Raw genomic sequence first — 25,659 nt, 5'->3', positions numbered from 1 at the left:
TTTGGGGAAACTAAGCGCTTTTTTGTGCTGGTTCCATCTAGCGGCTGGAGTTTCTTTTGTGGATTGGCACACCTTCAGGACAGTTCTATGGATGAATCTACATGCTCTTTGTACTTATTCCTCTTTTGGGCTGGAGTTTGTTTTGTGGAATATTTCTTGCAAAGACATTGGAGTGATTAAGAAATTTGTTTGCACTCATGTTGCAGCCATGTGGACTGACTCACTGAATATTGCTTGACTGTTTGAACAATCTGTGTGACTTTTTGTGCTGTACCGCCAAGGGCCTGGCGTTTGTTTTGTGGAGTAATACACCTTCAGGATAGTTTCTGGATGAATCTACATGCTCTTTGGTTTTATTCCACCTATTGGCTGGAGTTTATTTTATAGATTGTCTTTTGGCATGTAATTCTGTCTCAGAAAGTTTGTACAGAAACATCAGACTTGAGTAATCCGATGGCAAAGTTGTCGCAGGGGATCTCATAGGCGTACATGGACCATTTGAGTTCGGAGGGACAGACGCCAGTTGGCGCTGTCGTGTGTGGGGTTAATGTGCACGTTTTTCTTTTTGCTTGGTTTTGGGAGATGTTCAGGTTCTAATGGTTGCACTAATGTTGAAATGTGTTCTTTAGAATTTTGTTTTCGACACAATCTATTTTTCCTTATACAGTACTGAGCAAAGATTTAGGAACTTGTGAAAAATGTTGCATAGTAAGGATTTCTTCACAAATAATGCAGTAAATAATTTTCTTTGATCAGTTAATGTCAAGCAAAGTCCAGTAAACATAAAACAATTCTAAATTAATATTTGGTTTGACCACCTTTGCATTAAAAATAGCACCAATTCTCCTACATACACCTGGACACTGTTTTTCTTGTGTTTTGGCAGATAGGATGTTCCAAGCTAATATGCCCCAGTCTCAATTACTTCTGTCTATTCATGTAATTCCAGACTGACTGAGTCTGGAGTTCAGTGGTGGGCACTGTGGGGGCCATGCCATCTGTTTCAGGGCTCCTTGTTCTTCTGTTTTATTCTAACCTATTTGCAAAAGGAATGTTTGTCTAAAATGTATATTTTCCATTAGGGCTGCAACTAATGATTATTTTGATAATCGATTAATCTAACGATTATTAACACGATTATTCAACTATTAAGCGATTATTGCAAAGATTAATCATTAGCTCTTAACTGATTATTCTGCTTGTGTCCCGATTTAAAATGTTGGATTAAACACGCTCACTAACAATAAAGAGGACAAAATTATCTTTTAAAAATATTTCTAAATGACACATTTTTAAAACATTTTTTATTAAGTTTAATTCAGTAACGAAATTCACTGCAAAAATCCTATTGTTATTAAGTGTTTTTGTCTTGTTTTCCATTTAAAAATATCTGAAAATCCTTAAAACAAGATACATTTAATTGAGAAGCAACATATAAGATATTTAGACTTGGTTTAAGCGAATGTATCATATAAATTTATTTTTTCACTTGGTTATACTTCTGCGAGTGCAGTTAAGACAAAAAACATCTGTTGTGCAAAAAAAAACATACAGGCTCATTGTCCTCCCCTTCCACTAAATAATGTTGTTTAAAAATGAGCAGAGCTTTTGTGTTGCTGTCATTAAATAATTCTACAAGACTGCATTAGATTACAGCAGCATCATGTAATTTCATGACAATCAGTCTTGTAACACTTATCAATAGCTCACTCCTGATAACTATTTTATAACTTTATTTTCTGTATAGTATGAAGGTAAAATAGTGCCTAAATGATTTGCATGCACAGAGTAAGATTTGTAAAAGCCTAAATTAAATTACAAGCGTGAAAGTAAAAATTGCATGCGTAGAGTAAGATCTGTGAAAGCGTAAATCAAATTGCAAGCGTACAAATAAATTGTATGCACACAGAAAGTTTTGTAATCGTGTAAATCAAGTTGCAAACATAACAAACAAATATTAGTAATACTTTAATGCTTTATATAAGTGTAATTCATGTGTTGTTAATCTGTAATTGCATATTAACACAAAGTAAATTTGGTGTGCACGCTTCTGATTTCCTTAAAAATAATAACCTTATTTCAATACATTTGACACCTATTGTTACTCTAAAAATACTTGATGAAAAGATGTTTTGGGGGAGTATGCCCAGACCCCCCTAAAAGAGGCTTAGCCCCCTCTATCCATGAATCTCTAGTGATGTCCCTGACGTGAGTAACCTAAAGTTTGTGGTAGAGGTAACTGCAATGTTTACAATAATGAAAACACCCTGGCAATTCAGATGATACCTTTTTAAAGGTCAATGTCAACATTATAATGTTATATTATCATAATACTTTTTAAACGGTCAGTGTCATAATAATTTTCTAATATATTGTTTTTATTGAGGATTGACGACAGCATGCTTCGGACCGTTTGTGAGTCACGGGATTAGGAGCCACTTTTAGCGTTAAAAAGTTGTATGTATTGCTCTTAGATGAAAATTTGACGAGTACTAAAATTAGGAGTGACACGTTCTTAATTTTTAAGAGCTGCTCCTAAATTTCTGCATTAGGAGCTACTTTTAGCCATAATATTTTTAATGAATACGGGCCCTGATCTATGACTGTGTGTTTGCGTTCTAATGGCCGAGATGCGTTATTGGTGATGATGATGAGCATCCCGGCAAACACACAAACATTTGTATTTCGTCTTCAAAATTAATTGATATAAAGAAAGACAAAGCACATGAAAGGTAACAAGCAAAGGGAAAGATAAGATATTCGCTAATAATGACAGCAAATGAAACACATGACATAATAGATAGATGACATGCTTTCGCTGGTTTGAGAAAATGAGCTAACCGCTAGCTGAACAAATTAATGAAAACGAATTGAGGGAAAAATAAACCTATAAATAGTTTTAGTGATTCGGTTTCTTTTGTGCTGAGCATGTTTTTATTTTCACTCACAGGAAATAAATGCGACGTGTTTCTTTGATTTAGATGGTGCTATCTACCCGGCACCGGTGAAATTTCAATGAATACCTCATCATTTCTGTTTGTCTAACATCTGTGCATGCCACGCAAATACGGTAGCCTCACATATCGGAAAACCAAATGCACATTCATGAGCGCAATTTTTCGGTTAGGTACTAGATGTTTCCAGGGCTTGTGTTTTAAATCTGTGAATCTGGCTAAAACCGAGCTAGCATTCCAGTATAGGCTATTGCACCACTATGCCATGCATCAATATAATCAAATGCACAAATCTTACCTTTATCAGTACTACGTCTCTCAAATCGTTAAATTCAAAGCATTCATTTATTTAGCCACAGATTTAGTTGTGCTGGTGACAATTGCGGTTAGCCACAATAGCTTCCCTCCTCTCCTTTATTTTGAATGAACGGGAGAAAACGCCCTTGTTCTCCTCTTCTCTCCCCCCTCCCCTCCTCCTAATGTCCTCCTACATGGACATCACTGTGTGTGTGTGTGTGTGTGTGTGTGTGTGTGTGTGTGTGTGTGTGTGTGTGTGTGTGTGTGTGTGTGTGTGTGTGTGTGTGTGTGTGTGTGTGAGCGTGTGTGTGTGAGCGTGTATTTATCACTTTGTGGGGACCAAATGTCCCCATAAGGATAGTAAAACCCGAAATTTTTGACCTTGTGGGGACATTTTGTCGGTCCCCATGAGGAAAACAGCTTATAAATCATACTAAATTATGTTTTTTGAAAATGTAAAACTGCAGAAAGTTTTCTGTGAGGGTTAGGTTTAGGGGTAGGGTTAGGTTTAGGGGATAGAATCTAAAGTTTGTACAGTATAAAAACCATTATGTCTATGGAAAGTCCCCATAAAACATGGAAACACAACATGTGTGTGTGTGTGTGTGTGTGTGTGTGTGAATGAAAAGAAAGTGGTACAAATTGTACCGGACGGACTCAATTTGATGTAGATTTGATATTAAACTGAAATGCGTAAATCTTGAAAAAATATAGATATAGCCCTTAAAAGTACTGTGGTGGCACCACACTCAAGATATATAATAATCGTATCAGGTAAGACAATGTTACTTTAATATAAGAAACGTATATGACAGTAATAGTTTTATTAAAAATTTTTTTTTCAAAAATGTATATCATACTTTATTTGATGTCCTCTGTAGAGGTCATCAGGACCTCTGCAGTGTCTGCATCATAAAGATGTTTATGTCTTGTATTTATAAAAGCATTCTGATGTTAATATGATATGTGATGTTAATATGTTAATTGGAGAAGTGTCTGAGAAGTGTATGCATTTAATAGGCATTCAATCAGGATGAGTGTTTGTCAGCACATCGTCATAGAAATGTCATAGAAATTTCATAGACACATCTCATACTTCGCACGAATATTGCTATTTTTTTGTTTGTTTTACCCTATTCACCTGTAGTGCCTCCCGAACAGGTGAAACAGGTGAGAGCACATGTATTAAAGGAATAGTTCACTCAAAAAATTAAATCACCCTCATGCCATCCCAGATGTGTATGACTTTCTTTCTTCTTCAACAGATTTTTTAGAAGAATTTCTCATCTCTGTTGGTCCTCACAATGACTTTGAAGCTCCAAAAGCACATAAAAGGCAACATTCAAGTAATCAGTACTACTAGTTGTTAAATCCATGTCTTCAGAATCAATATGATAGGTGTGCGTAAGAACCAGATCAATATTTAAATCCTTTTTTACTATCAATCTCCACTTTCTATTTCATATTCTTCTTCTTGTGTTTTTGGCGATTCCCATTCTTCATGCATATTGCTACCTAATGAGCAGGGAGGAGAATTTATAGTAAAACAGGACTGTTTCTAAAGATATGGATTTAACCACTGGAGTCATATGGATTACTTTTATACTGCATGTATGTGCTTTTTGGGCTTAAAAATGTTGGTACCCATTCACTTGCATTGAGCTACAGAGCTGAGATATTCCTCCAAAATTCTTTGTTTGTGTTCAGCAGAAAAAAAGAATGTAATACACATCTAGGATGACATGAGAGTAAATGATGAGAGAATTTTCATTTTTGGGTGAACTATCCTTTTAAGTCCCAATATGCCTTTCATAGGAAATCAAAGAAATCAATGTCTTGTAAAAGAAAATCGTACCCTGTTTTTTCTTATGATGTTTATTGACAAAAAATAATAAAACAAAATCAATTGTGATTATAAACATATCCAAATGTTCCTCTTTCCATTCAATTAATATTTTTTGAAAACATGGTGTCCTCTTTAAGACACACCAAGATTTTGAACTATGGCATGCATAATACCAAAATGTCTTCTACAGAGAATAAAAATGAATTGTTGGGTTGGAGGCTTTGAATCTCTTTCGCATTGTTTTTTTTTTTTTTTTACTTTAACTTACTAAAGTTAGTTAACTTACTAACTTACTTCATACCTGATCAAGTTTCTCTATAATATATAATCCTCTCTGTTGTATACTGTATGAATACTGGGAATGCAGTCAGCTTGAAAATCTCTTACCTTTCTTTGGCAAGGATCTTCTTTCCATTTTATAGGGAAATGTTTGGACATTAAAGGCTCTCTTCATCTGTGATACTTTTACATCTGGCCTGGCTTCCATAATGTTTGTACTGCTGTGATTTATCACTTTCTGTTGGATTTTGTTTGACTCTTTGATGAGTTCGGAGACGGGTCTGAATCTGGACACTTCATTTTCCTCAGAGGCAGAAGAATCACTGCTTGGAATTTGACAGGAATCATGAGTATATCTGGTTGAGACTGTGGTGGGTATAGAGTTTTCTTCATCCACAATGCCCAGCACATAGCTTTCAGAGTCATCTTTATCATATTTGACGGGACATTCCACATTTGCCAAAACAGAGTCTTTAATTGAGAGGATCTTCTCCGTGTCCGTCTTAGCAAAATGATTTCCCGCCTTTTTTGGAACAGGTGGGGGTGGGCCCTTTATTTTTGCTTTTTTCTCTAATAATGGTCTCAGCTGAGACATATCCAAACCTATTAGTTCTTTATCATGAGAATCATCAACAGTTCCTGTCATGTTATCGCAGTGAGGTGCAGCAAGTTTATCATAGAATTCTAAGTAATGTCTTGGAATATCAACCTCAGGCTCAAACCCTATGGACATGCACATGTAGGATGGGGACTCCGGAGAGACTGTGCAATAAGGTAACATATCCAGATATGATGCACGCATATTGAAATCCTCAATGGAATCCACTGCCGCCTGCCTTCTGGCCATTTTAATGTTTTTAAGCAGTAGGTCAGAATATTTGCTTGGCTCATCAATGGAATGAGAAGCAGATTTATTGTGGGTAACAGCCTTTTTAAAGGGATTCTTTGGTTTCTTTGGAACAGGTGGTGGTTCTTTGATTTTCGTCTTTTTCTCTGTTTTCCAAGTTTCTGCAGCTAGGATGTCAGGGATCATTGTCTGCATCTCAGTGTGAGGGACATGTAAATGGGAGACGTCAGATGACTTCCTTCTCTCCTGATCAGAAAATGCATGAATGTGAAGTGGTTGTGTGATCACGGCGGAGAAATAGAGTGGTTCTTTCTCCCGTTGCAAAGAGGCTGTCTGGGCCACTCTTGCAGTGTCGCCATTCCCACCATTCAAATCTGAGTGAGAAAAAGAATGGAAATTTTTTACGACAAAAGGATCTAAACAGTTACCTTTGGAATAATGTGCCAGTGATTCTTTCACTTTAGCCCCTGTATTTGTATAATCCAGACTAGATCTCTGGATTGTAGACTCTTTCGCCCAAGCATGCTTTTTGACCATCGCAGATGCCTTCAGTCTCAGTTGTCTTTTTGTCTAGAACAGCTCTTTGAATGGTACCTTTTTGGTCTGATAACTCAAGCAGAGGTGAAGTATTATTTCATCCATGACCACAACTATCACCAGCTTTCCTCATTTCTGTGGATAGTGACTGAACAGCTGTTTGTTGAACAGTGTATACTCCGAACACTCCCATTTTGGCTGAGTGTGATGAATTGCTAACAGGGACATTTTTAGCCCTGAGTTAAACTCTCAGATGACGTGACTGTTTAGTGTTTTTCCTTGACTGCGAATGCAACTTTGTAATCATTTTGCTTCTAAGTGTGAAATAAAAAGTTAGGAGGGTCAGTCAAATATTGTTTTTGTTGAAATTTGGATTAAATGAGCTTGATGACTTTTGTTCAAAGTCCTCCTCAATTCTCAAAGAAGCAAGAGATATGTCTGCATTTTTGGGATCTGTGTCAGAGTTAAATTAGTTAAATGTTGTCACTCGTGGTGTGCATCTAGATCTTAATGAACAATGTTCCTGAGTTACTTGAGATTGGTTATTGGGAATACGTAAGATTTTTTCCTTACCTTTAATTTCAGAGCATTCTGGGCTTCTAGTCTCTTCTTGTCCCAACATTTGCAGTGGTGTATGGAAAGTGTGGTGTCTTTGGTCTTTTGTAAATGTTCCTTTTGGTTTTGATGCACAATGACTATGTGTCTGTGAGACATAATTAGGTCCTTTAGAAATACATGTTGCTACGTCAACCATGCTGGGAGATACTGAACTGATATTTTTGGCCTCTTGGAAATCTAAATTATCATGTTTACTTGAGCTCCAAAGCCATGACTGACTTGAATATGACTGAGAATCTGAAGTCCCACTCCCCAGGCACAATGAATTGGCTCTATCCAAATTCTCAAGTCCGTCTGCATCAGAAACATCTTGTTGAAGAGTTACAGTACTATCGTTGCAAACTCCATCACAATTTTTCCTAATTTTATAACTATTTTGGGTCTGATCACATTTATCATCATATGATGTTTGGGAATCCTTGAATTGCTCTTTGTTATCCTCTGAAACTTCTTTATCCTGGAATGGCTTTCTTTCAAGTAATTTAGTCTCTTCTGATTCTGCCTGTTCCATTAGAGGGCAAAAGTGCTTCCTCAAAGATTTTCTCTTTGTTTCTCCATCCTCACTGATCTTTTCCATTGCCCTTGCCTCTTTGTTCCCATTGTGTCCGTCATACACCATCCGTGTCTCATTCTTCTCAATGTGCCCAAGATCATCTGTTGAACCCCCTTGACAAGAACCTTCTAACATGTTTGGAGAATTCTTAGGATAAAGCAAAGTTTTGTTAGTCATTCCTTTTTGTTTTGTAAGCCTGTTGCTGTCCACAGCGCTAGAGAGGCCCAGACCGTCTGTACCAGTGGCGTTGTTTTCAAGTGTTTCGAATTTTGAGGCATGCAGACCTCCTGTGAGGCTCAACTGAGGATTTGGTGTCCTGACATTCTATAAAACATCTGTGCCATAACTCTGACTGATCCTTTTTTCTCCCTGGCTGAAAGAGTGCTCACTGTTGTGGTACCTGAACATAATCCTGATCTGTTCCTTGGCTGTGTACAGATTCTGTGCTGTTGGAATGTGTCTCCTCCTCACTTTGGTTTAAGATCTCATAGTCAAAAACAGCATCGGTCAAGAATTCTACTTTGTCCTGTTTCTGTCCCATTACCTCTGTGAGGAACACATATAACATCACCACCCATTAGTATACAAACAGACCATATATCTTTATCTGAAACAAGCTTCCTCCCGTCTCAAACTCTCTCTCTTGTTCCACTATCATCACTCCTTACTGGAATGTTGCAATGCCTAAAATTAAATGACTCCAAGTGTGACCATTGAGTCACAGAGCCAAAACGGGAACTGGACAACTGGCAGAGTAGATCTGTTACCAGGTGCGAAGGTCACATTAGACATGAAAGGGGAAAGCCCACTCAGTCCAAACATATCCCATGGCTCATGACAACATTGCAGACCTCCTGACCTTAATGTCAGACCAGCAACTTTTGTGTGTTAACTATGAGACAGTAACCCAAAATACAAGAGATCCTCACTGCAGCCAAACGTGTAAAGAAGCACATATTTTGGTTTGCAAAAATGTTGCCATTGTCACATATATTTCATTAGATCAGGCTGCTTTATTGTTCCATGGAGAAATAAAAAATCATACAGGTTTGGACTAACATTAGGGCACGTAAATAATAACAGAATATATAATTTCCTTTTTTTTGTTGTCAACTATTCCTTTAATGATTGTAGTCTGGGTCATTTCGACTCTCTGGCCTCTGTAGGAGTCATGGGTTTATCAGTGACATTTTGAATTGCCCAGCTTGAGAGGTTTGAGAGTAAGAAGCAACCTATAATGCCCAACAGACTATTGTCACAATGTGTCTTATGTGAGAATTGTTTAAATAGCCTCCTGATATAAGCATATGATAAGGTATAAACAAGTTCTGTTACCCTGGAATTTGTACTCTGGCCCATGCTGTTACCAAAACTCAAACTCAAAGCACAAATTTACATTTTAAGTGCTAATATAAGTTTATTTTACTCTTATAAGTGTTCATATATGAACAACTGAAGAGCTAAATTTGATAGAATGTTATATAATGCAGACAATTTCATACCATAATATATATAAATGTGGCAAATCTTTAGCATATTTTGCGGTACATGGCACTGCTTATAAATATGGGTTTGTTAGGCATTAGTGAATATGTCTATACATTATCATTAATTGTCACCTAATTTATTTGTCTCTTTAAGCATGATAGGATATTTTAATGATTCATTGTCTGTTGACTTCTGACTCTGTTAGTCTGAGAATATCAGCTGTAAAGGCACAAACTCAGTCTGCTGGACTGCTAACCACTGGATGAACGGCAAACCTATATTAGGATTAAGGCACTGTGCAGTACCTAATAGGTTATTTTGAGGTTGATGGCTTCAGCATGCAATATTCCCAGCAGCTAGGATGAACCATCCATAAAACCAGTCTCTCTCTCTCTCTCTTCGCCTCCTTTCTCATGATCAAGTATATAGAGCACAGATACAATTATACAAAATACAAAATACTGCTTTTTTTAATAGATAGAAATAATTTGCTGATTTTAATTAATCTTCAATCAAAGTGACTTTTGCGTAAAGGTGGAGAAATAAATTATGTCTCAAAATATACTTAAATGACTTTTTGGGATAACCAAGTTAACTGGTTTGTCTAGCTGTCAGACAATGGGCTTTATCCTACAAACACACAGTGACATCACATGGGCCATTTCAGGAGAGCTTTAAGATTACTTATTGTAATGGCTCATCTGTTATTTAGATAACAACTATCGATAACCACTGTAATTATTATCTATGCAAAACAAGCTGAACTAAATTCATTTAGTTCAACATTGTTAGAAGTCGGTAAATACAGAGATATACAGTATGTGACAATATTAAAAGTCTTATTGTCATTTCATAACATAAATCATCCAACATTTAGGTAAAACAATTTATTTTTACAACTAATTCACAAATACATTTACATTTATGTCCTTAGCTGATGCATTTTATCCCAAGAGACTTACAATACAATTAAATATAGATGTCATATAGAGAGCTGTCAGTTTTACCATGTACTGTATATTCCTACAGAAACAGAAAAAATAATCCTTACCAGTGATGCAAATACTTTTGGTTTTGTTTGCACAAAAGACTTTAACTGACTCCAGGCTCAGTGTCTGGGATTCACTGCTTTACTGGTCTTGTGATGTCAGAATCACATTTGCCTAATTCAATAAAGGTCGCTTCTGTGCAGCACTCAAAGGCCAGGCACAGTAAAACAATTGATTTCATTTACATATCACTTATCACTTCAGCCTTAATCTGTAGAAAATATATGAAGCCTCAAGGAAGTGAATTATAATGTGTAGTTCACATTCACTTATTTTAATAATTGTCAACACAGTTCCCTCTCTCTCCTTTGGTAAAGCCACTCAGTGCTATAAATAAATGGAATGCTGGTTCATTTCTGATGCAGACAATAAATAATTTATTTCTATAATCATCTGTACAGTACATTACATTATTACAAAACAAATTGCAGCACAACTTAAAATGGTAAAAAAAGAAATGAACGCATGATGCATATTCCATGTCACTTTATAATTACTATTTAGTTAGGGTTAAAGTCAAAGTTCTATTTATTCCAGTGGGCTTCATGCCCAAAAATAAATAAATAATTAAATAACTAAAATAAAAATCATAAAAAATGAGACGTTGGTCTCCCATGTTAAAAAATTATGTCATTTTAAAATGAAGAGACAAACTGATTGTAATAAACCACAAATATGCATTTGTTTAAAATAAACTTTGCTTTATAAAGACCATTACAAGGTGAAGAAAAAACAAAGTTTTAAAAAGAACAGTTAATGGCAACAAGTAAGGCACTTACATGTTTGAACAAACAAATATTTCTAGAACTTAAATCAGCAGCAGCTGGGTGGAGGTACGACGAGCTATGAGCAAAAATTAAGACAACTTTACTCTCTTTGGGAGGCCATCATTTTGGCAAACATTTTTGATTTAAAGAAATACCCTTAACAATGTTTTCACATCCATACAACAACAAAATATGAATAAATAAATATATATATATATATATATATATATATATATATATATATATATATATATATATATATATATATATATATATATATATATATATGTATAAAACAAAGCCAATTTTAAGTTCCAAAGTCATTACATGGTTTCCATTCAGTAGTGATTGAGCCCATGTGGATTATATTAAAAAGCTCAAAGTGCTCTTCTCTAATGTCTCATAACCTTTTTCTAAATGGAAAATTATTAGATTATCCTCAAACTCTTGCTTATGCTTATTGCACAGGCCACTTTGCATATTTTAAATGAAACAAAAATAACCGTAGTAAACAACATAAAGACCAATTATATATATATATATATATATATATATATATATATATATATATATATATATATATATATATATATATATATATACACACACACACACACACCAATCAGACACAACATTAAAACCACCTGCCTAATATTGTGTAGGACACCCCCAATTGCTGCCAAAACAGCGCCAACCCGCATCTCAGAATAGCATTCTGAGATTATATTCTTCTCACCACAATTGTACAGAGTGGCTATCTGAGTTACTGTAGACTTTGTCAGTTCGAATTCTCTGTTGACTTCTCTCCTTAATAAAGCATTTCCATCTGCCGAACTGCCACTTTATTTTGATTTTGGCAGTAAATTGTAGAGACTGTTGTGTGTGAAAATCCCAGGAGCTCCGCAGTTACAGAAATACTCAAATTAGCCCGTCTGGCACCAACAATCATCCATGTAATTATCAGCCAATCATGTGGCAGCAGTGCATAAAATAATTCAGATAAGGGTCAGGAGCTTCAGTTACGCATCAACCGTGAGAATGGGGGAAAAATTTGATCTCAATGATTTGTACTGTGGTATGATTGTTGGTGCCAGATGGGCTGGTTTGAGTAGTTCTGTAACTGCTGATCTCCTGGGATTTTCACACACAACAGTCTCTAGAATTTACTCTGAATGGTGCCAAAAACAAAAAGCATCTGGTGAGCAGCAGTTCTGTGGATGGAAATGCCTTGTTGATGAGAGAGGACAACAGAGAATTGCCAGACTGGTTCGAACTGACAAAGTCTACAGTAACTCAGATAGCCACTCTGTACAATTGTGGTGAGAAGAATATAATCTCAGAATGCTATTCTGAGATGTGGGTTGGCGCTGTTTTGGCGGCATGAGGGGGACCAACACAATATTATGCAGGTGGTTTTAATGTTGTGGCTGATCGGTGTATACACTACCGGTAAAAAGTTTTGAAACTGAAATGTTTCTCATGATCTTAAAAATCTTTTGATCTGAAGGCGTATGTTAAAATGTTTTAAATTTGTTTTGTAGACAAAAATATAATTGTGCCACCATATTAATTTAATTCATTATACAACTAAAATGTAATAAAAATATACGTTTTTGAAATTGATGACCAAATAATAAAGAAAAGCAGCCAATAAGTGCCCAACATAGATGGGAACTCCTTCAATACTGTTTAAAAAGCATCCCAGGGTGATACCTCGAGAAGTTGGTTGAGAAAATGTCAAGAGTACATGTCTGCAAATTCTAGGCAAAGGGTGACTACTTTGAAGATACTAAAATATAAAACAGTTTTGATTCATGTTGGATTTTATTTAGTCACAACATAATTCCCATAGTTCGATTTATGTTATTCCATAGTTTTGATGACTTTACTATTATTCTAAAATGTGGAATTACAGTAAAATAAATTTTGTATATAATTTTATAATAAAGAATGAGTAAGTGTCTCAAAACTTTTGGCTGGTAGTGTATATTAACACATTTGAAATAAAGTTAAAGTTTAACCAATACATATATACTTGTTACTAGTTACCTCAGAGCACTGATCCAACTTTACAAGTTCTGGTACACGACAAGCTCAAGAAAGTCCCTAGGCTTTTACTGCTTGGGTCTTTTAATACTGAACATGACTGTCATTTTCAGATGCCATAATATAGTTTCATACTTTAAAACAACCTTTTAAATAAATATGATGACACATTTCAACATATTCTGGTCAATATGAAGACTGTATTGTACTAATGTGTTGCTGATAAAGCCTTTTTTCACATCACAGGCTACAAATTGAACAATAAATAGCTAAAGCTAAATTACATTAGAGCTGTAATCTAGCAGTACATTTCAGATCCACCTGATCTGAAAAACACCAGGTGAGAAATTCTAATACAAATTATGTTTCTGTTTTCTCTGTAAAAAATACTAATTATGTGGCTTTATTGATGTTGTGATTTCTGCAAATGGAATATGTTGATCTTAAAAGACAACAATTCATGATTCAAGTAAATATCAGGGTGGAGTAACACTTCAATAGACATGTTAATACATTTTAGACTGAACTCTAGTATTAAATTACTTTGTAGTTGACAAAGTTCTTTGAAAAAAATTGTGGAACTATATTGCTGTTGAAGACAAATTTTTTTTAATGTAAATAATGTTGTCACTAAAATATTTGTTAATTTTAATTGCAAAATATGTATCAATTTCTTTTTTGTAAGGCATAAGCTTTGGGTTAAGATTTTGTTCATGATCTTGTTTTATTAAACTGGGGCCAATTTTTGAAGGGTTTCAATTTTATATAAGCACTTACATGAATTCTTCTGTTAAAACTTGTGTGTTATTGTTTTTAAACTATCGTTTTACGTTTTTCAGGGTTTACGGCTTTGCGTCATGGCAACAAAGTTGTAAAATTGTATAAAACATTACACAGAAAAGGTTAGTAAGCGATTTATCAACATTTTGCCATAAATACTGTTGACTGAGCTTAACTTGATTTGAACACAGAATATTCCTTTTAAGTAACTTAAAATAGTAAGATTAAATTATGCAGATCAACAGAATATTTTAACAATAGTCCTACACAAATTCTTTAAGGATTGTAGGAAAATCGTTGCACTCAGCCTGTATATTTACGGTTTTGTTGGGTCTGCATTACACCACCTACAGATGGGTCACATGTATATTAAAACCTTAATCAGTAGCGCTTCATTTAGCAAGACAAAGCAAAGTGTTATCAACAAAGTCGTTAATGAAGGTCCAAGCCAGAGCATGCTTCTTTAATATACATCTTAATTAAAGCACAGACAAACATGAGAAATGCAGTGCAGTTATGTTAAGGGCTGTTGGAAGGAGGTCCAACTCTGGCTTGATTGTTCTCATGAGGTGTCTTGCAGCAACAGGCTCCATTGCAGGACTTTGTCGGTTTGTCGTGGAGCTGTACCATTCACTGAGAAAGCAGTTCTGACATCTTTGAGAAGTCAGCTTTTTAAATTTTGCAACACAATTAAAGAGAACTTGGGAGAGCAAGAGGATTGCATGGCAATAGCAGAGTCTTGCTCACTGTAGTCAATGGAGACTGTGGCAGCAAGTGTGATGTCCTCGGTGGAGATGGCCAAATCACAGAGCTTAGCCAGTGAATTTGACCGTTTGAATTGGGAGGGCATGGTTATACCTGCAAGCCGCAAACGGCTTTCAATCTCTAGAGCTCGCTTACGTACCATGCCTGGCTGCCCTCCCTGTATGCTCTGCAGGCTTTCGCTGCTGGAGCTGCGTGTCAGTTCAGAGCTTTGCGGTGAGGAGGCTGGTGTGAAATTTTGCTGTAGTGTGGGGCATTTAACAGAGGCAGAATCCATAGGGACAGTCCCATCATCCACTTCCATGTCCTCGGTGGCAGTGTCCTCTACACTCAAGTTCATCTGTTCTGACTGAGGGATCTGTGTCTCCAGGTATGTCCCCTGGCTGAGCCCCGCAGTAGGCCTCTCACCACCCACACAGAGCCTCAGGAGAGTAAGCTCTGTAGTAGGACTGCTGGAGCTTTCCTTACTTCTCTCCTCTCCCCCCTCCATTTTGTGCCTGTCATCCACGTCCTCAGTCTCCAAGGAATAATGCAAATCCTGAGGAAGATCATTGCAGCTCTTAGGCAAAGCCAGTAGCTTGTGGTAAGCGTCCGAGCTCATCACTTCAGGAGCACCGGAGTAACAAGTGCACTGGCAGTGTCCGCTGCATATGTGATGGCGAGGTACAGTGGGAGGCACCTTATTGATGGCAATGGTACTAAATTGGTTTCCCCCAGGGGCCTGGATGGAGATTCTGGGCAGGCCAGTGTGACGTGGCAGGTTAAGGCGATGATTGCGACGTTCACAGCGGCGGCCACTGGGCAGGCGCAGGCAGTCTCGGCACGACTGATATGAGGGCTTCACTTTGAAGGGGTTTCCAATGCTAGCACTGTCCTAAACCGATGAATACACACAGGTAATGAGAATGCATGGTTAGGTTTTTTAAAAGGTGTAAGAGTAGGCGATGCTTTAGAGAAAGAAAAGCGTTTAGGATGGATTCACAGCTATAAGAGCTTGCATACAAGCCAGGAGAGCTGCCGCTACAGCTAAGACGTCATACTCACGTCAAAGCCGGAAGGGCAGCTGCGTTTCCCAGCCAGCCTGTTGCTGTTGTTGGCGTTCTCGTTGTTAAAGTGGTTCAAGTTAGCCAGGCGTTCGTCATCCCTCGGCATCTCCTCGCCGCGAGCTAAGGCTGCCATCTCTGCTTCCTCCTTTTGTGCTTCCTCCTCATCCTCCTCCACCACAGTGCTAAATTCCAGCCGCAAACGCAAGTCCTCCAAAGGCTCCAACCGGCTGCAGGTCTGGGCTGCTGTGCCCTCCCCAGGTAGGGCCAAGTGAGCCATGGGGAAGCCCTCATCATCCAACAATGCATCCCTCTCAACATCTTCAATCTCAATGAAGACTCGCTCCATGCCTAAAAGTGGAGGACCTCGAACTGGCGTTGATGGTTCACTGTCCAGAGCGGTGTCTGAGAGTCGGCGGAAGTAGTAGTTGTAATTGAGATGGTCTGTTGGCTCGTCTCCACAGCAGAGGGAAGAACTTGCTCCTCCTTGGCCCCATGCCACTGCCTCCTGATCAGGGCGAAGTGAGGAAAATGGAGTCTGGTCACCACTGGCAGCTGAAGCCTGGAGACCCTCCAATGAGTACTCATCACTGTCTGGTTGCCAGAGTTTGTTGTGTCGCTGCTTGCTGCAATGACGGAAAACAGAGGTAGCAGTCACATCGACGATCAATTTGTTTCACATTATCAAAGCAAACACACAATACAAATAAAGGAATGAAAAAGCAACAGGTTGATTCTTAGTTCAGTGTTAAGTCACCAGCAAATGTTGTATTTTTGAAGCTAGTGCACTGGTGTCCCTACTAGGCTGTTTAACTAGCAAATCTTTGGTAGTCAATCAGCTTCATCAGCATCAAACCAGCACTTTTCACAGCAAACAGTCTGGAACAGCATGAAAATTAATGCTGATTAAAAGTGTTTTTATTTTTCTCCAGCAGGGTTAACCATTATTTATATTCCCTTTACACTGTATTCCACATTCCAATGACTAACAAATTGCCTACAAATGTAAATATCAAAAAACACTTTGGATAAATATTTCAGCTGAATGAATAAATGTAATTGCTGAAAAAATGTAATGATGTCAAATGAAATGCGTCCCTTTATCTTGGCTTTTCCCACCTGGCATCTAAAATCCCCTCGTACTCAGCCAGTTGTTTCATGAAAGCTGGATTGGGTTGTGCTATACTCCTCTTCTGTTTGACAAAATTGTATGCCTTCTCAAGCGACCATCCACACTCCTTCATAGCATAAGCAATTACAGTGGATGCTGAGCGACTCACTCCCATCTTGCAATGGACTAGGCATTTAGAGTTGTTTTTCCTATACAAATGACATACAGGGCATCTATATCATAAGAGTTTTTTTTTAATTATGGAAAAAACAGCTTTTTATTTGATTGTATAATAAGGGTAGCAAAAGCTAGCAGGATCAAATATAACCCATCTATACAAAGGTCAAAAGAAAGGAGGATACAGGAACAGAGAATTTTTTTTTTCAATATCTTCCTAAACATGAAAAGTAACTCACTTGGCTTTAACTATGAAGTTGTATGTTTCGTTCCAGTGGGCCAGGAGATCTGTAGTCTCATCATCATAAACACGGACGTTATAATAACAAAAGGTACCTGGGAAAAAGTTGTCAATCTCTCTTGTGACATTGAGGATATACCCAACCCTGCATAAAATACACTGATGTTAGATGGTTTATTGCTGATCTGTGTTAAATACAAGTGTAATTTTAACTCAATGCACACTTGGAATGATCTTATAAATCTCTGCACTGACCCAGAGTCTTGGAGCTCTTCCAAATTGGATGCATTCCATTCTGAACCCTGAAATAAATGAGATGTGCAACAACCATAGCTTAAGAGTCTAACTGGCTACAGAGTCTTAAAGCAACTGTCAATACAAATATATTTTGGTCATAAACCTAAGGAGACTTATAACTGTCATGAAGAAATAGAAATATCCAAAACTAACGTTAAATATTATTATACACATCAGCCTTTCTTTTAACACTTTCTTGCAGTATGTGCTTTTTAGGCAAGCAAACACTTTAAACAAATTTAGCAAAATTGCCCTAAACAAGAAACACTTGAGCATGTGGTGGAAGAGAAAAACTTGAAGGAGGAAGCTTTACCAGGTACAGATGGTCAAATATTAGTGTAGCCTTGTCCATCTGGCCAAGGATAAGCAGCATCTCATTGTCAATAAACTCTTTATACTCCCTCAGGTTGCAGCTCATGTGTTGTTCCAGTTCATTTCGGATCTACAGAAAGGAAAGGAATTATTTCTAATTCAATTTAATGTTCCCTGCATGGTAGATGCCCCAGCCATTCGATTGGGGTTCAAATGATTCATTTAAACCATGGCATAAAACTCTCATCATGCATACCTCCTTGGAAGTAATATTTTCCAGGTCCTGAAACATCATTATGTTTCGGAGTTTGGCTTTGATCATACACTCTGTTCTCTCTCTCTCAGTTGGCCTGTGCATGACATGAAACAAATATTATTAGTGGGGTCACAGCAAAATATTAAAAGCCTTGGCCCCATATTAAAATATTGAAGGTCATATTTTACATAATCTCTTTTTTCACTTATATATATACATTTTATAATCCGTTTATTAATTAGTTGTTGGAGTGAAAATGTAGTGGTGGCAATGAAGATTTCTGCTTTTGACCATCCAGTGACGGAACTTACTGATCAGAAAACATGACTGGGGAGTCAGGCCTGGTGGTCTCCAGATCTGTCATGGCATTCCACTCATTGATACAGCTCTGCTCTGAGGAGATGCAGCTCTCATAATAGCCAGCCCAGGTGAGGGCCATTCCCCCTGGAAAATAGTTGTACCTACGGGACACCTCGCATGCTTTGTGTAATACCTGGAGGGCAGACCTACAATACAATTGAGGCACTTACATTTTGATTCAAACAATGTGTATGTATAATATATAAAATATATATATAAAATATTGAAGTATATGTAAAAATATTGAAGTATATATAAAATATACACACACACACACACACACACACATCCAGTGTATATATATAGACATATATAGACATCTACTTTGTGCATGACAAGTAATCTCCCAACAATTGTATACAGACAGATTGTTTCACTTTTAATTGACTTGCACAATTGCAGAGGGCCAGATGTTTACATCCACTAAGTTAACTGTACCTTTAAGAAGCTTGGAATGTTCCAGAAAATTATGTCAACCTTTAGAAAATTAGCTTCTGATTGGAGGTTTACTGAATTGGAGGTGTACCTGTGGATGTATTTTAAGGCCTACTGTCAAACTGAGAGCCTCTTTGCTTGACATCATGGTAAAATCAAAACCCCAGTATCAAGACCCCAGAAAAAAACATTGTGGACCTCCATAAGTCTGGTTCATCCTTGGGAGCAATTTCCAAACGCCTGAAAGTACCACATTCATCTGGACAAACAATAGTACGCAAGTATAAACACCATGGGACCACGCAGCCATCATACCACTCAGGAAGGAGATGCATTCTGTCTCCTAGAGATGAACATAGTTTGGTGCAAAAAGTGCAAATTAAACCTAGAACAACAGCAAAGGACCAAGTAAAGATGCTGTAGGAAACAGGTACACAAGTATCTATATCCACAATAAAACTCCTAAATAAAACAATACAAAGTCCTATATTGATATAACCTGAAAAGCTGCTCAGCAATGAAGAAGCCATTGCTCTAAAACCACCATAAAAAACCAGACTACAGTTTGCAAGTGCACATGGGGACAAATATCCTCTGGTCTAAGGAAACAACTTATTAACTGTTTGGCCATAAAGACAATCGTTACTGTAACAAAGGTTCAGGTTGGGCAGATTAAGGAGGAAGCGGGAACCAGTTTCCACAGTTCACATGAGTCTGTTTTATTCACAAATAAACATCAATCGCTGTACAGCTTCTCTCAAAACACAAGACGGGTTTTCAGCATCACTTAAATAAACAGTCCTCTTTTCAGCTTCACAAACACAAGACTCTCTCTCAGGGATCAGACACTAAGACTCTTGTCTGTCTGTCTGTCTGTCTCTCTCCTGTTAAATGGCTGTCTTTTATCTCCCCCGACTCTCACTGTGAACATAGAGATGGTAATTAGTCACAATTCATCTCAGGTAGATGTCCTTACTGCTTTCCCTCTCCCAACCACGCTCAACCACGCCCTCACCTCCACCTCCACCTCCACAGTTATGTTTGGAGGAAAAAGGGTGAGGCTTGCAAGCCGAAGAACACCAACCCAACCGTGAAGCATATGGGTGGCAGCATGGAAAATTATATGGATATATTAAAGCAACATATCAAAACAACAGGAGGTTAAAGCTCAGTCAAAATGGGTTATCCAAATGGTAAATGACCCCAAGCATACCTCCAAAGTTGTGGCAAAATGGCTTAAGGACAACAAAGTGAAGGTATTGGAGTGGCCATCACAAAGCCCTGACCTCAGACAAATATTTTCTCCAACTTAATGTGAGAAGCTTGTGCTACCTAAAACTTTTGACCCAAGCTGGCAATGCTACCAAATACTAACAAAGTGTATGTAAACTTCTGACCCACTGGGAAAGTGATGAAATAAATTAAAGCTGAAATAAATCATTCTCTCTACTATTATCATGGCATTTCACATTCTTAAAATAAAGAAGTGATCCTAACTGACCAAAGACAGGGAATGTTTTTAAATGTGTTTAAATGTATTTGGCTAAGGTGCATGTAAACTTCTCACTTAAATTATGTGTGTGTGTGTGTGTGTGTGTGTGTGTGTGTGTGTATACATACATACATATATACACAGTATATAAACATGACAATTTTATTTAAAAAAATGAGAGGATTTATGTATAGTAAATATAATATTAAATGCTAACATTTTATTTCCTCTAAAATTATGCAACAAAAAAAGCAACATACCACATGGCCTGGACTGACACAGGCTTAAAGATATGCAGTCTTCCAGCTGTGCTCACACTGAAACCTCTGAGAGAAGAGATAGCACAGAAGAGAAATTCAAATTATGAGCTCTTCCATATTTGGAAATGATTTAGAAATGCATAGGACAATACACACACCAGGACAATGCTGCTTTCTTGGACTGGTCAATGGAGTAATTTCACACTACAAACCAGTGGAAAATTCTCTGTTCACAGTGTGAATGTAAAGTCTGCCAATAGCACCCAGGTCACATGCACAGAGACCATAAAGATGTTATTTTATACTGAACCTGCAGATACCATTCTCTGTACACAGAACATCAAGGACTTTTCTATTGGGTCTTAATTTATGTACTTTGTAATTTCAGATATGACAACTATAACATTTGGGAATCTGGCAAACAACTTTTTATCGACAGTGGATGTGAGAAAGAAATGAAGGTAGAACTTGCTAAACTAAATCAGGTGTTTGGCAGTATTAAAAAAAATTATGATCAACAAGATATTTTTTTCCTCAATACTACTTGACTTGGCAAATAACTGGGTCAGACACGTTCCTGTGAGTCACATTGGGGACCTTTGCCTATTGAAAGTGAACCAGTATATTTACCCATCTCCATCCAAGTGGATCTTGGTATCACTCCACAGCGGAAGGGTCATCCCAATAGAGCAGCTTTTACTATGACAAACAAACATATGTGTCTTCTAATAAGTGTGATATAGAGAATGCAGAAATAAGAAAAATACATAAAGACAGTTAATTTGCTCTACCATGTCCCTACCTGTCCTTATCTGTGAAGTCCATCCCCAGCAGTATGTTCTCTTCAGTGTCCTCACGCCCATTTGTGTAGACAACCACCATGTACCGCACATGATCTGTCCATCCACTTTCTAGACTAACAGCCTGTTGATGGAGATAGTGAAAATTGGTGAATGTATTTTAAAGAGGTCGACCGATACATTGGTTTTACTCATACATCGTACAGATAGTTGCTTTTTGGAACTATTGGTTATTGGCAAAAATCTACGCAGATTGTTGCTGGTAGTTTTTTTTTTTTAATTAATCCTCCGTTTAAAGCGATAAAGGATTCTATAGTTAGACCTCCTTGGTTCTTCAAGATAGTAGTTAAAATAAAAACAATCACTGACTCTGCATGGAGTTTGTTGTTCCACGTGACTATGCGATGCACAGAACTGGACACTTAAGAAACTGATTGAAAACATAGACAGAGAAAAGCCAGGGTATGTATACAGTACACATTATCATGCCATATAGTCATGGTACAATAAATCAATAATTTAGGACAAACAAAATATAATTGTAGGTGGCTTGACAATTATTGCTAAAGATTTTTCACAACTAATTGTTGCATTGGAGAACCGCATGTTTGCCGAAAAGGTTGAGAAAATACCAACATTGGCTGTTGGAATAGTTACAAAATGAAGAATGGAAAGATTTCTCATCTTAATTTACCTCGTTCAATAAAAAAAGTGTTTGATTCATGCAGATCCAATGAGATCTGGGGGTTGAGGTGGGTCCAATTTGTTACAGTAAGGTTATAAAAATGAGAGCTCCAAAGAGGTTTTGTTGTTAAGTATATATAAGCTGTGTGAGCTGGGCGCACAGACATTTCAAAATAAGAGCCCCCATTGTTCTCTACCAAATCTTATTTTATTCTGATTATTATTGGTATTTTGTTTGCACAATAAACTGCATCTGGAATGTTATTAATTTTAGCCGCTATGTCTGTGCCTGTCACAGTAAGTAAAGACCAAGAGATTATTATTTTTTAATTCAATAAATCAATTTTAAAAAATATAGGCCGATAAATCAGCTTTCCACCAGCTTAATTATCGGTATCTGCAAAATCCACAATCGGTCAACCTTTACTTTGAATTTGTTTTTCTAACACTGTACTATGAAAAATTAAACACATTGTCAGTTTGTCACTTACCAATGTGAGTCTGTCTTCAGAGCGAAGGGTGTTTATCATTACTTGTAGGTGCTGTGGAAGATCACCTTCAACCCCATAAAACAATGACAAAAAGAAGAAAAACTTTAATGTAATGTTACAATATTATGGACATTAAAGCACTAGTTTCATCAACAATGGCATCACAATGTAACAGAAATCCATTACATCCACCTGTGTGCCGTGGTGGTTTACCTGCGTTTTTGTGATGGGTGGGTGTTCTGGGCCCTTGTGGACTGCTGCCTTGTTGTAAAAACAAAGCTGCCCCCTTTACCATGAAGAAACTTTCACTCAAGCTGAAACAGGCCATACACACAATTATATACACATTCACAAATAAGATGAATTATCATAGTTAAAAAATAATTAATGGATTAAATAAAAGAATGAAATATCACTGACCTCAGGTTTGCTTTTCGATCATCATCACTGCCTACATCCTGACAAATAAAAACAGTAAGCAAGAATTTAAAAAGGTCTCTGGTAGAAAACGTGGTTTATGAAATTACTATGCTTATACCAACAAACTGTGATTATCTCTCATCCTGGTTTACAGTCAAACACAGAGCCACTGACAGCAGAATATTTCAATCAGTACCATAAACATAGACGTTGAGTAGGACATGCCCCCCCATTTTGAAGGGAGATTGAGGACTGGACCCTAGGCTCGAGATTTTAAGTATATAAGAGCAATTTTGCTCTTAAAGGAATAGTTCACCCAAATATGAAAATTCTATGATCATTTACTTACCCTCATGCCATCCCAGATGTGTATGGCTTTCTTTCTTCTGCAGAGTACAAACAAAGAACATTGTAGCGCTGTGGGTCCATACATTGCAAGTGAATGGTGCCCAGAACTTTGACGGTCCAAAAAGCATATAGAGGCAGCATAAAAGTAATCCATGATACTCCAGTGGTTAAATTTATATCTTCAGAAGAGGTTTGATAGGTGTGGGTGAGAAACAGATCAATATTTAAGTCATTTATTGCTAAAAATCTTTACTTTCACATTCTTTTTCTTTTGTTTTTGGAGATTCACATTCTTTGTCCATATCGCCACCTACTGGGTAGGAAGGAGAATTTATAGTAAAAAAAGACTTAAATATTGATCTTCTTCTCACCCACACCTATCACTTCTGAAGATATTGATTTACCCACTGGAGTCGTATGAATTCCTTTTATGCTGCCTTTATGTGCATTTTGGACCTTCAAAGTTTTGGTTCCCATTCACTTGCATTGTGAGGACAAACAGAGCTGAGCTATTCTTTTAAAATTCTTTGTGTCTGTTCAGCAAAATAAATAAAGTCATACTCATGTGGGATAGCATGAGGGTGAGTAAATGATGATATTTTTTTTTTATAATTTTTTTGGGCGAACTCTCCCTTTAAGCAAAACAAAACCACACCTGGTGGGATTTAGGATACATTACAAATGGAAAGACTCAGGGATGGGCATTAATGTGGGCTTATACTTCAGCGGGATAACTTATGAGTGATCTGTTTCTGACATCAACGTGAACAACAAATCTGGTGGGGAACCGTGACAAAATTCTGGGCCTCATGATTGGTCACCAGGCAGAGTATATCTATTCTATGACATCATTGCAGCGGCAGTGAGTGTACTGAGAGCTGCCAATGCTCAATTGGCCAGAAGTATCAAATATTGAATCCTACTAATAAACTATTGTAAAGCAAAATCGTGGTATGGCTAAAAATTTTAGACGCAGCGCAACGAAAAAAATCAGTGTCTCGTGATGCGTTTTTAAAAGCTTAAGTTATTTGTAACTTAGCACGGTGTCTAAAAAAACGTGGTGACGCTGGAAAAACACAGCAAGGTGCGGCGCAGCGATCAAATACGTCTGACTATGGCATGTTTACATAGAAAAACAATTGAAAAACATTGCTGAAGGACGCAAAAAACGCGTTCGGTGTAAACGCCCCTTAAACTACTGCACGTGAGACAGGATAAACTTTAAAAAGGCCATATGGGTAGATATATTTAACAAACTCTATAACCAGTATACAATACTAATATGCTTTGTTTAGTTTGAGCAAGTCAAGTTAATCCCCATCCTCATCCCGCGCGCTCTCACATACACTGGCTGGAAAAAAAACAACAACCTCACTAATGTCAAACCTTCACCACGCGGCTCATCTACAAAGCAGGTTGAAGCCGGCGAATTATTGTGGTAAATTAGTAATATTATCGCATTTGTACATGATTAGTACATGATAGGCGATGTGTTGAAGGGATGCTCCATGAGCAACAGGCCTGGTTAACACGAGCTCTTTAAAGCTTATTTACACATGCATCCCCGGCATTTCCTCCCCCGTCAGCCTCCACTCACCTCCCCCGCGTTGGTGCTGGCTGAGGATGCGGCGCTGGGTGTAGGGGAGCGCTGCAGAGTCACCAGAGCCATGGCTGGGTTAAAGCGCCCAGGGGAAACCTCACAGGGGCTGGGGTAACCGAGGAGGAGACGCCAATATATCCCGTTTTGCACCCGCCGCCAGTGACGGGCTTAAAGCATTCAGAGGCGCATTAAATCTCTTTGGCGCCCGCTTTCACCGGAGCGATAAACCCATCATCGGCTTTGTCTTTCAACTCAGGGATTCTGAAAATTCTCATTCACGCGAACGAAGACAATAAATAACGGTCTGTACTCCCCGGCAGGACCGCTCATTTAGTGGCCACACATGATGGAGCTCGTTCGGGACCGCCGTCCATGGTTGGTGTAGTGTGATTGCGTTAGAGATGGGCTTCTGGGCCAACCGCGTGAAGGTGACTTGCACTTCTCCCTGACAACAGTGCATCCTATGCAGACTCAACACCCAATCATCCACAAAGGCTACTACAGCTGCC

The 25,659-nt window shown here is 37.7% G+C and overlaps 2 protein-coding genes across 3 annotated transcripts in view; both read right to left on the bottom strand.

The window, feature by feature from the left end:
* The window catches only part of LOC127632465 (coronin-1C-A-like), a 44,545-nt gene extending 35,998 nt beyond the window's left edge, over positions 1-8,547 (bottom strand). The window contains exons 1-2 of one of the 2 annotated variants that reach the window (XM_052111046.1): positions 7,334-8,547; positions 5,485-6,597 (exon numbers count right to left, since the gene is read on the bottom strand). In XM_052111046.1, the coding sequence (XP_051967006.1) occupies positions 5,485-6,597; positions 7,334-8,108 (1,888 nt within the window). In that variant the 5' untranslated portion in view covers positions 8,109-8,547. Of the gene's footprint in view, positions 1-3,252; positions 3,562-5,484; positions 6,598-7,333 lie in introns of those variants that run through there. The other variant, XM_052111054.1, reaches the window with a different exon arrangement.
* Positions 8,548-14,024: 5,477 nt separating this feature from the next.
* Positions 14,025-25,514, bottom strand: LOC127629294 (protein phosphatase Slingshot homolog 1-like). Its single transcript, XM_052106455.1, has 15 exons — positions 25,148-25,514; positions 23,203-23,240; positions 22,996-23,096; positions 22,783-22,847; positions 21,610-21,731; positions 21,438-21,506; positions 20,808-20,873; positions 18,572-18,766; positions 18,261-18,354; positions 18,006-18,134; positions 17,651-17,697; positions 17,394-17,540; positions 16,986-17,186; positions 15,868-16,492; positions 14,025-15,697 (listed from the first exon to the last, which is right to left on the bottom strand). The coding sequence occupies exons 1-15, from the start codon at positions 25,217-25,219 to the stop codon at positions 14,726-14,728; spliced, it is 2,943 nt and encodes a 980-aa protein (XP_051962415.1). The 5' UTR covers positions 25,220-25,514; the 3' UTR covers positions 14,025-14,725.
* Positions 25,515-25,659: the final 145 nt, after the last annotated feature.

The sequence above is a fragment of the Xyrauchen texanus genome, chromosome 3, assembly GCF_025860055.1.
Source record: "Xyrauchen texanus isolate HMW12.3.18 chromosome 3, RBS_HiC_50CHRs, whole genome shotgun sequence".
In the NCBI taxonomy this organism is placed as follows: domain Eukaryota; kingdom Metazoa; phylum Chordata; class Actinopteri; order Cypriniformes; family Catostomidae; genus Xyrauchen; species Xyrauchen texanus.
This window is presented reverse-complemented; position numbering and strand designations above follow the sequence as displayed.

Coding starts and splice junctions, on each gene's coding strand:
- LOC127629294 (XM_052106455.1), bottom strand. CDS start 25,219: ATGGCTCTGGTGACTCTGCAGCGCTCCCCTACACCCAGCGCCGCATCC. Junction 20,874..21,437: donor ATCCACTTGGATGGAGATGG/GTAAATATACTG, acceptor CTCTTCTCTCAG/AGGTTTCAGTGTGAGCACAG. Junction 18,767..20,807: donor GTGTCAGTCCAGGCCATGTG/GTATGTTGCTTT, acceptor ATTGTATTGTAG/GTCTGCCCTCCAGGTATTAC.